This window comes from Mytilus trossulus, chromosome 4, assembly GCF_036588685.1.
Source record: "Mytilus trossulus isolate FHL-02 chromosome 4, PNRI_Mtr1.1.1.hap1, whole genome shotgun sequence".
Lineage (NCBI taxonomy): Eukaryota > Metazoa > Mollusca > Bivalvia > Mytilida > Mytilidae > Mytilus > Mytilus trossulus.
Window position 1 is genome coordinate 64,528,425 of NC_086376.1, and position 12,392 is coordinate 64,540,816.

General features: G+C 29.8%; 1 protein-coding gene across 13 annotated transcripts in view; it reads left to right on the forward strand.

Annotated features, from left to right (window-relative positions):
- LOC134715750 (rho guanine nucleotide exchange factor 28-like) overlaps positions 1-12,392 on the forward strand; it is a 137,832-nt gene that overhangs the window by 57,305 nt on the left and 68,135 nt on the right. For 6 of the 13 annotated variants that reach the window (XM_063578150.1, XM_063578154.1, XM_063578157.1 and 3 more), the window contains exons 14-19: positions 3,670-3,818; positions 5,965-6,077; positions 7,071-7,212; positions 8,012-8,045; positions 9,746-9,796; positions 11,992-12,108. In XM_063578150.1, the coding sequence (XP_063434220.1) occupies positions 3,670-3,818; positions 5,965-6,077; positions 7,071-7,212; positions 8,012-8,045; positions 9,746-9,796; positions 11,992-12,108 (606 nt within the window). Of the gene's footprint in view, positions 1-3,669; positions 3,819-5,964; positions 6,078-7,070; positions 7,213-8,011; positions 8,046-8,967; positions 8,986-9,745; positions 9,797-11,991; positions 12,109-12,392 lie in introns of all 13 variants that reach the window. The other 7 variants (XM_063578151.1, XM_063578155.1, XM_063578153.1 and 4 more) reach the window with 4 other exon arrangements.

The window sequence follows — 12,392 nt, forward strand, 5'->3', positions numbered from 1 at the left end:
TGCTGTTCTTTCTTTTGAAATAACTTTTCACTAACTTTGTTTGGTTTGTTTTTCTGTTAACAGTTTGAAAATTTAACACAAATTCTTTCTAAACACATATTAAATTTTATATTGACTTTTGTCGATTTTGATTTCAATTTCCATAGAACCATTACCATGCACAAATTGAAACATACATCAATTTTGAATCATCTGACGAAAATGAATCTTTTTCTAATTAGGACAAATTAACTGAAAGTAGTGTAATTGTGACCGATTTTCTTATTGATCTATCTCCATTAGTGAATTAGATATTTAAGCAACAATTTGATTGAGTTCAGACCTTGTATACATAATTTAGACTGACCTTGTATCCTTTGTGTGGCCTCTTAATCTAGGTTTTCTCTAAATGTAAACAACTCATCATGATTTAGTTTAAGCATGTTGATTGCAGTAGGTATAATTGATAAAACAGAGAAATATGTTTTTATCTTTGGGTAATAAAAAAATGATAATATTGACCCTAATAAAGATCTGCAGGAATAACCGTATTTCCCCATATAAATGCCTTTAGTTTTCAAAATCAGACAATGTAGTGTGGGCTTTGCTCATTGTTGAAGACTGTATGGTGACCTATAGTTGTTAATTTCTGTGTTGTTTGGTCTCTTGTAGATAGTTTTCTTGTTGTCAATCATACTACATCTTCTTTTTATATGAGACCAAAAAAAATCATAAGATTGCCAATGAGAACTATTGACTAGAATGTTCAAAGGATAAAAAGTAAATATCTACAAATGATTGTGCCAAGCTGAATGCTTTGGTGATATTTCATCTGTATTGGTATCAATACAGTTATACTTTCATTGTCTCGTTATCCTATGTTGAAAAACTCAAATGTAGGGTAAAAATGAAACCTTCCACAGAATCAGTTGTAGTTAACCTGTCCATTTAAATTTTTGCAATTTCACCTAACCCATTGAATGAATACAATACAAAAATTATATAAACAGGCTTACCACAACTGGTTCTGTAAAAAGGTTAACTTACTTTTGTAATATGTAGATATTATTGAGTCAAATACGGCAACGTAAATTGTATTTACTGTTGTTGGCATAGTGTCATTGTCTGTGATTAATTGCCCCGTTTATTTACTACCGGTCATTATTTGGTTTTAGAGAAATTCCTTGCTTAAGAGGTTTTTAAATTACTAGATGCTAAAAAGTAATATCTGGTAATTTTCAGGCTGAAGATAATTGGCTTTTATTTTTGTCCGTTAGTTAAAGATCTCAAAGAGAAATCATTAACCACAAAGTTTACCAATAATACATAACATGTGCTTGTTGTGGTTTCGTAATCAAAATTGAATCAACTTTTATCTGTGTTTGGTTTTCTTGATTATCTTGAGTTTCTTCTTCTTTACAATTTGTTTTATAACATGATTTGGAACATTTACAGTAAAGTCCATCTGCTCTGTCGAGGAGTGCATTTGTTCATCACAATGGAATTTGTTTGAGTCCATCTGGCTTAAAGGGCCAATAGCGGCTGTTATCCTTACTTGTTGTTTGAAATCTGTTCACTTTTCACTCCTTTATTGCAAGAATTTGGAGTACACGATTCTTGATTGGTCAATTTTCAATTTCTTTTCCTCAATCCTATTTTAACTTTATACAAATGATGATTTTGATGGCATACATCATGGAATGAAGACCCTTTGTGCTGATGGATGGACTACATCATGGAAAAGATGTCATATAGACTCCCACTTAAGCATGGGAAATCACATTAAGATTTTCTTCTCTTACTAAATATATTCCATCTAATCCTAATAATTAGGACTTGGTAGGAATAATGTACAAAAGGTCTTTACAAAAATCTTCTCACTAGTCTCTTGTGTAAGAGTCCATTGCTAGTTCTGATTGACATTTAGAAACAGATCTATATATACGAGTGATATTGGTTCTTTAATGGTCTGTAGTTTGTCTTTTATTCATCTTTTTTGCACTGTATACTATTTTATGTGTCTTCTATACTAAGGGGAGATAACTATTTCATCCTTGGCCTTGGCATGACCCAGACCATAAATAAATGCTTGTTTACACACAGTAATTGTCAACAAAAATGGATTTTCGATTAGTTTCCAGTAAAATATTTCTTATTAGTCTAGCATATTACACTTTAAGGGTTGAAATGACATCTTTTATTGTTGTTTCATTATTACTTTCTAGTGGTATTTTCTGATTTATTTTATTTTTATTATCAAATAATTAATACATGAATTCAATGAACCAAAGGTTCAGTGAAAGGGAATGTGAAATGTTTTTTTCATGTTTGTTTCAAGGTTACTTGATAAGAAATGTATTGCAGGATCTTTTACGAACTCTGTGAAATAGATTTAATTGAAAATGTATGAAAGGTTTGAGTAGGAACTTTGTAAAATAGATTTCATTGGTTTTTCAGTATCTGTCTTTGTGAAATTTTTTGCTACATAGAAATGTATGGCAGGTTTTGGTATCAACTCTTTAAAATAGATTTTACTGAATTAAAAGTATCTGTCTTTGTAATTTTATTTTTGCCTAATAATGTATGAAAAGTTTAAGTAAGAACACCGTAAAATAGATTTTCATTGAAATTTAAGTGTCTGCCTTTGAAAAAAAGAAAGCTACTAAGTATCAATTTTATTTCATTTGTCTGGCATTTAGATTTGATCTGTTGAAAGTAATGCAATTTTCCCTATCTTAAATGTTATTCTAAAAATAACAATTATCTGCCAGTTATCAAAAATAACCTGTTATGATCATCCTCCTCTTAAACCTCTGTGCATGTGCAAAACTCATTGCACTTCAAGTGCATCCTCAAAGCTATAAATCGTGTTATCTGATGCAAGGTTGTCTGGCAAGTGATTAATTTGCAACATCTTGATATTAACCTTATCTGTTAAATAATGAGACCCAATTTGAGAAATTAAATCAAGAGAAAACAACTGAACGAAAATTTTTTTCCCCAGCAAGATATAATATTTTTTTCTCGTCAAGCAAAAGGTAGAAAGGGAAAATATTCTTCTCTGTTCCGACCAGGAAACCTTGGAAACATGTCAATTAAAGTCAGTTCTTGTTACTCTGTTTATTTATAGTTTACATCAAAATATTTAGATTTTTTTTTAATGATTTTCTTTTTGTATGGAGGGTTCATTGGTGCCAAGTTTAGATAAAAATTCTCATGGAATTTGATTGAAATCGTGCATTTTTCATATTAAAAATACATTTTGATTTCTGAGTTATTTATTTAAATGTTTGAGTGTTTTATTGAAGAATTGAAGCATCTGTGGGTTAGCCTTTTCAATTTATTTTAATATGTCTGGAAAAGAAGGAGTTTACTGTGTGGATGTATTTCCCCTAGATAGATAATTGGATTTTGCCCTTTTAAATCTACTTAGAATAAGAATATTTTAACTCATCAAATATAAGATCAGAATGGAATGATAAATTTAAACTAAATGAACATTTTTTTCTTTGAGAATGTCTGAGGCGAATTGTGTCAATAAATACAGGATAGGGTTTTTAAACTGATGTATTAACAGTCTAATGCTGTGATGCAGCAATTTGAATTGATATGTTATAAACAAGTGCAATACAATCAACCATTAAAATTGTTAGGAGCAAATATGAAGATGAATTTCATTTTCTTTTTCAGTGCAAGTTTGAACCAACTTGATGGAGATGATTCAGACGATTCCTACCATGATGCCAAGGAAGACAACATATCAACCAATCGACAAAATCCATTAGACATGGATGCTATTAGTATATCACCTTCAGAATCAGGCTGCTCAAGTCCTTTCTGTAAGAACTTTATGTGTTATAAATTATCTAAACACCTTCAGAATCAGGCTGCTCAAGTCCTTTCTGTAAGACTTTTATGTGTTATAAATTATCTAAATATATCACCTTCAGCCTGATAATTATCTAAATATATCACCTTCAGAATCAGGCTACTCAAGTCCTTTCTGTAAGAACTTTATGTGTTATAAATTATCTAAACACCTTCAGAATCAGGCTGCTCAAGTCCTTTCTGTAAGAACTTTATGTGTTATAAATTATCTAAATATATCACCTTCAGAATCAGGCTGCTCAAGTCCTTTCTGTAAGACTTTTATGTGTTATAAATTATCTAAACACCTTCACAATCAGGCTACTCAAGTCCTTTCTGTAAGACTTTTATGTTTTATGAATTATCTAAATATCTTCAGAAGCAGGCTGCTCAAGTCCTTTCTATAAGACTTATATCTTTATAAATTACCAGAATATGAGTTTGATAGAACCTGTTTAGAAAGTGTCTTTTCATATACACCTTACTGCTTAGTGGTTGCCATCACTGGCCATGACAGAAATTCAAAACATTTTAAATTTATAGATGAAAATGTCCGACGAAATCAATGCAAAATTGATTCTTGTATGAGGTCAATATTTTTAAATGTGGCAAAATCTGGGGTCAATTAAAGCAGAATCCGATATAAGGATAATAGATATAGGAAGATGTGGTGTGCGTGCCAATGTGACAACTCTCCATACAAATAACGATTTAAAAAGTAAACCATTATAGGTTAAAGTACGGCCTTCAACACAGAGCCTTGGCTATAAAGGGCCCCAAAATTATTAGTGTAAAACCATTCAAACGGGAAAACCAACAGTCTAATCTATATAAACAAAACGAGAAACAAGAAACACGTATATATTACATAAACAAACGACAACTACTGTACATCAGATTCCTGACTTAGGACAGGTGCAAACATTTGCAGCGGGATTAAACGTTTTAATTGATCCAAACCTTCTCCCTTTTTCTGAAACAATAGCATAACATCACAACATAGAAAAACACACGTTAAAATATCAATTGGCAGATTTAACTCAATAAAAAAACGTATGATTACACAATGAACGAATAAATTTGATCTACGATATCTGAATACAAATGCACAGTAAATTAAATATTAAAGACAGACATTCATGACCAAAAAGTTCTTTTATCTTAGGAACAAAAATGTTGAAGTCCAATGTAAATCTACATTGTAGACTAGTATCTAAACAAGATTGCACAATTTTATTTTAGAATCAGATGTCTTTAAATTCAATTGCTTGAAACTTTGTTTTTTGAAATCAGATTATGAATTGACATATATTTCTTAATACCCAGTGCAAAACTTAGTTTGTTGAAACAAGATTGTGCTGCACTATGACGTTTGATCTTTTATAAGACTATTTTAAAAATCTATATTCAATTAAGAATGTTTCTTGTATAATCTGTTGTTAAATGCCAGCCAGGTTTATTTTTTTCAATAATTTGTATATTTATATAAAAGGTGGAAGTGCAATAAGGCCATTGAAATGCCATCGGGGATTTATATATTTTCCACAATTATTATATAGTTATAAAAGTTGAGGTGCAATAAGGTCATTTTTGAAATGCCAGCCATGTTTTTTTTTATTTTGAATAATTTGTATATTTATATAAAAGAGTATGGTGCAATAAGGCCATTTTTAAAATTCCAGCCAGGATTTTTTTTTTCTCTCGCTAATTGGTCTATTTTGTCCATTATATAGGCCAATAGACAGTTTATCATCTAAAATTAAAAATATCATGTGAAATATTCATTGAAAGTTGAAGCCAAATTTGAATAACAGTGACCTATAGTTGTTAATGTCTTTGTCATTTTGGTCTTTTGTGGATAGTTGTCTCATTGGCAATCATACCACATCTTCTTTTTTATATTGCTCTAGTAAAATGTACTTCTTTCTCTCGATGATTTTTTTTTTAATTCTTACTCTCCAGTTGTTACATTTGAACCATAAAAGATTACTGATAAAAGTAAATCAGTATAATAGAACTATGTCAAGCTGACTTTTCTATTGTTTTTATTTGAAAAGCAGATTCTGCCATGTTTATTCCATAGAAGTTTATGTTTCATTACGTTGATTTATATTTCAGATAAAGAGGCTTCCGACGAGAGAGGTTATGAGCAAGGTTTAACAGGAGATTCCCTCATTGGAACACTTTACCATTTACAACAAGAACTTGTTACTCCAAGAGACAAGAAAAAAGTAATTCAAAAAATTATTTTATATCACAAAGTTTTCAATCTACCTCTTCATTGTTATATCACATTTCAAAATTCATTCCCTACAAAATCAAGACTGCTTTTCCATTCTATCACATAAACAGCAAAAGTTTTATGACTTCTTAAAAGAGAGCAAAGTTCAATGATCATGTGACCGTCAGAAGGAAGTATAAACACAAACCAATTTATTAATTGACTAAGATCATGAAGATTGTCAGTTTTTCTTCTCTACGATTCTCTCTCCAGCTTCCTTATCAAATATAAACTGACCGCCATGATATAGACAATAATGGTGAAAGTGACAGTTACCACACCTACAATCAATTATCACAAATTAAAATTTGTCAAAATGAACATGATTAAAATATATAAAAGATTCATAATTATTGAATATTGTTAATAAATCAAATTTATACATTTGAACTGCAACAAAATAAACATGAGGTATTACCCAAAATAATGAATAATTTCTGTTGAATTGAAAGGGAAAGTTTACTTTGGTATGAAACTACGGAGAAATGCTATGATTGGCAAGGAGCCAGCTATTCAATAAAGTTCAAAGGAATAAATATAGGCAACTGTAAATTCATACTGTATGGTCAGCTATAAAAAGAACAAACATGAAAAATATGAACCTGTTCAATTGAGAAAAATAACGGTCTATTTTATAACGAAACAATTTATGAAAAACAAATATGACAGATATGAACAACCACTGAAATACAGGTCCTGACTTAGGACATAAAATTGAGAATGAAAATGGTATATATGTCAAAGAGACAACAACCCGACAATAGAAAAAAACAACAGCAGAAGGCCACCAACAGGTCTTCAATGTAGCGAGAAAGAATAAACATAAAGAATGAGAATTGTTTATACTTTGACATTTTTTATCCTTTAATTTCATCCTGAATATGCATACAAAAATCAATATTTGCTGTTGGAAAATGTATATTTTACAATTGTTTTGTTGCAGACTCAGGTCCGGAATTTGTCTGAGGAGATTAATCAGAGTGGTGACTCTGAAGAAGAGAATTCTAAATTGACTGTTCCTCAACATTCCAGTAACATGACTAAAGCACAGTCAACACCTTCAATACCACATGCTGTTTCGTCAAGTAAGTCAATAGTGTATATAGTCAGTTGACTGGTAAAACTATGTATGTAACACAGAAACTACAATGAACTGACGTTTGGAAAACATGTAACAAATAAATTTAACAGAGGAAACACAAAATCTTATATTATAATCATTAAATTCTGTGTAGATAACAACTTGAAAAAACAAGTTCGAAGATGATGGTAGAACAAACATAAGTGTCTAAAGGTCAGAGCCTGGATAAAAAAAGGTCACCTGACAACTTTAAAAACCCTACTTATCTTTCTTGGAATCAGCACTACATTCCAAGTGTCCTTTAAACCCATCCAGGAAAAATTCTCGCAGCTAATGTGATGAAGCAGAGGATACAACTACTACTTGCAGTGAAACAATCAAAAATCAACTTAAATCAAAAGTTGTAATGATTTGTTCTGTCAAATTGTATTTCAAATATTGAAAACAACACGTTATTAATTTCTTGTGTCTGAAGCGCTTTTCTGGATTTACCTTCATCGGGAACGCTCAAAGCCAAACACTTGAAATCTGAAGATGTATAAGTACCGAAACCGTTGAAGAGCTGTATGTCAAAAAATACCCAAAACAAATAGCCAAATTCATCTAAAGCCAATTTTGCCTGAGAGAGTTGAAACCTTAGTTTCTTAATAATTTATAAATTTATAAACGGACAATTTTAGTAAAGTTTGTTAAACTACCATCAAAACAGTATTATTGGGCAGCAATTAAATAATGAAATAATTGATGTTGATTTTGATTTTAAGGTTCTATGAACATTATTTTTTTTTTCCTTATTTTTATAGGTGAAAAATTGGGGCATACACGGGATCCAAAGCAGTAAGTACATCATAAACATACTGATAATTTAACCAGCGTAACTTCTACACTTTGCATTAACCTCATTCTGATTTAAACACAAATCGTGTGTTATTGCTTTGCTTACAGGGACCTGTAACTGATTTGTTTTACTTTCTGTTGGGAAGACCTCTTTTGGACCCTATAACTTTATCTGAATAAAAATCCCCTTCAGAATTTTCTATGGTTGACATTTCAATTATGGGAATAGAAAGTAAAGTACAGTAGTATACCTTCAGAAATTTCATAAGTCGATGTTTCAATTATTAAGCAGAAAGTATAACAGAACTTTAACAGATCCTTGTAAGATAAGTGAGGACACAGATATGTATTGTAGTCAGATTGCATTAACCTCTAATGACCCGCTGCTTTCATTGATTTTGTTAACCTGAATGTCATTATGACCATCCTGCAGTTTAAACTGTACTAAAAATTTGTATTCACTTTTGAAATTTTAATTTCTTGTAAGATATGGCAGTGTAGTCAACTGTTGAGAGAAATAAAACTTGTGCAGTAGAACTGCTGAGGAGTGTGAACACATCATTGTCAGTTGTCCCTTGACATTTTGAATATCATTACCTTTTTGCATAAGCAATAGAAAACCATATTTTAAAGGCTAGTGGTCATAGATTATGCAAATATTGTTTCAGTAAGTGTAAAAAGTATATTAATTATTCGGTCAGAGATGATAAGCATGGATGTGACACTTTTAATGGCTGTTAGAGTAAATATTAATTTCTGTTGTTCTAATAAGTCTTTCTTATAACCATTAGATGTTTGGATAGTTTAACTGAGGCCAAAAAATCAGACTTCTAGATTTCCATTCTCAATTTTATTCTAGAGGACATATAGAATTATAGAAATTGACAAATTTAACAATACACTATTTTCCTCCTCCTGACAGAAGAGCAACGTTTTTCCGGTATGTCTTCAGATGTCTAACATATCTATATATATATACATAACAAATGGATGGGTTGTCTGTTGTCATTGAGAAAATAGATATAGATAAAAATATAACCATTAATTGTTTACAATAGGAATTTTGATTTTAGCTGAATATTGATTACCCTATAATTGATATGGTGTTTTATTTATAGAATGTTATGTGCATGTTGGTGTTGGATGATTGTGTTCTGTTATAGTGAAAGTACATTTATATAATTACCTTCCTGGTTATTGGTATTTAACTTTTTTCATGTATAAATATCCTTAGAATCTTTTATTTTAGGTCTTTTTTAGGGATTTTGGTTATGCAAATTTTTCTGAAATTTTTGATGGCCAAAAGATATTGTATTCAGATACATATTTCTTTGGCAAAAAAAATGGTTAAATACAATTGATAAAGGACAGTATGTTTTCTTTTTTGGCTGTAACATTCTCAATTTATTTGGCATATATATTTTGAGTTATGAATATGTTATTTACTAGGCAACCAAATAAGAGGTTGATAAAAGAAAATAAATTTAGGGAATTTAAAAAAACCTGTGCAAGGAAAATTCATGTAGTACGGTATTTTGACGTTAGAATGGAAATAGGGGATATTTGTTGACAAGACATATTAACTTCTCTTATATTGGGGAAGTATTTCTTTAGAACACATTTTTCATCAAATCAGGGAAATAGACATATAGTTTGAATTTTAAAAAGTGAAATTGATTTTCAAATGCAATTGATTTCAGACCACACCATAGATCCTACCTTTATATACAAAAACTCATAGAAGAACATGAGTGAGTGAGAATTTATTTTTGGCAGTGATTATTTTTCTTGTATTTTGCACTTTATATCTTGGTGCTTTTTTTCTCACATGTGCAGTTGTTATGAAAATTCTAAGCATACCGCTTGCGGTATATATGGTTTGCTTTAACACAAAGCTGTTTGAAAACATATTGCCAATCTTATAGCTTTAATAATAAAAGTGTATGATATAGGAGAAATGTATAATGGTCTTTTGATTTTTTCTGGACCTAACTCATATGGAAACATTATTTTTTGGTGCATGTGCATTGAATCTTTGTATGTTATAGTATTAGCTAACAAACTTTGAAATGAAATAATCTTAATTCAGAAATATTGTTTCAGTGTATGTTTCTCAACTTTAATTAATATATACATACGTCTATGTTTTATATCTATTCTTTAAAATTGTACCATAAGTTAAACTTCTTCGTCAGCTATGGAAGAAATTGATCTTTTTAACCCTATATGTATTCTTTATTTAAAGAGGATCACTTTTGTCATTAATAGCAAGTTTTTACTGCAAAATTAGCAAAGTTACGCATGCTTTTACACTGAAACCTTGTTTGCAGTGATGTAAAAGTTAGTGAACACTTGCATGGCATTGCATGACACTTTCTGTGTTAGTTATAAGGTTACGATATTGTGTTTGTTCTAATGTTAATATGTTAGTATTGTTCTATTGTAAAATTATTGAGTAGTATGCATGTACTTTGTAAAATGTTTGTATTTGTAACATATGTATGAAATATTGAAACTTAGAATCATTTTATAAGGTTGTGATAAGCTATTGTCTTATTTGTTAGTTTCCTAGTAAATAATTTAAATTGTTTCCCAAAATAGAAAAATGTTTTCAATTACGATTGATAGTCAAATCATACATAATAATCAAGTTTTGACAGATTTTCGTCCATTAAAATATTTACAAAAATACAGAAGTGAAAACCTTATCTGAGATTGTGTTAGTTCTTTTATATAAAAAAAAAAGCAATGGCAACAAAATATGGATTTTGTAAAATAAGGAATGGTTTCATTTAGAAATATACTAAAAAAAGGGGGGGGGGGGGTTCCAGGTGTTAGCTACATTAGTTGTTCATTCACATTTTCTGTCCTGATATTTTAAACTGGGTAAATCAGTTTTGTTTACCGTTGAGCACTAGAAATCGAAAATATTATGTTTAAATCTCATACATATGAATGTTCGTCTTACAAATTATAGAAAACTGAAGAAGATGGGTAGTGGAGTGGGGTTATTTTGGAACTTTTTTATTTTCTGAATATGCAGAATTTGAAGATACTTATAAAATCATCAAGTCCCTCTGATTGAATATTGTGCTAAAATAAAATGAAAGTGTATGTATATTCCATCAAATATATGTGTATTTGGCTACATATTCTAAAATAATGTATTAAAAATAAAGAATATAATTTAAACTTTATCATAACATAGAGAGTATTATAGACCTATCAGTATGAAAATAATTTAACATATGGATTCAAACTAGTATTATACTATAAATTTTTGTTTCCCTCATGTTAGAAATCATTGGTAGGTTATGGTGGGCTTAGTTTAGACAGGTTTGATTGTACCAGCTATTACAAATATTTAAATAAAGTAAAGATATATTTAACAATAGCTTGACAATATTTGTTTTTATAATAATGATATGCATGAGGCCAGGCTTGGAAGTTTGCTTGATAACTTACACCTCTTTTCAGAAAGAAAACTGATGAAAAAATGTTAAAATTTGTTCTAAGATTTTATTTAAAAGTAAATGAATGGTTAATATCTGGATTGGGTAGTTCATCCAAAAATCTCATCTCTATTTCTGTTTGAATCAACATTTATTTGCCTGTTTTCAGACATGTATTCAGAAAAATTCATTCGAAGATAACCTAAGAAAATAAAAATGGAATTACTTGTTTAATTGTTTCAATGTATTAACATTCTTCATCATAAATCTGTCCTTGTTTGTTAATGCTGAGTCTCATATGATTTTATAAAATTATGTCATTACTGTAAAGAAAAAGTCAACAGTAAAGTTCAAAATTTACAACAGATCATTTTATCAACAAGCAGACATTCAGCAGACGGCCTGGAATTGTAATGTAATATTGCTTCTGTTAGTAAAAATAATATAGATATGCTGTTATAACATATGTATGCACACTTTATACTACATTATAGTGCTCAGTTCCGTCGTCAAAGGGAAATTGAGGAAGATGATGATGAAAATACAAACAGAATGCTGGCAGAAGATAGAAATAAGAAATCTAAACTTTCATTGTTAGATTTTCTTAATGAGTAAGTCGTGTGTTGTGTATTGGCAGCGCAAGTCACCATTTTCCAAGGCTAAGGAAATTTAGAATTTTTTATTCCAAGTTTTAAAAAATATGCTTATTTTCAGTTCGTTCACATTTTTAAACCTTTAAAGTGCCAATTTCCTTATGCATGTAGAGCAAGACTTAGGTTAGCTTGCTAGCTTTGTTTGTATATTGTACGATAGTAATTTTAATAATTTCCAATCAAATTTAAATATAATATATACAGCTTAAACTATTCCTATATAAATTGTTTCAAGATGTCAA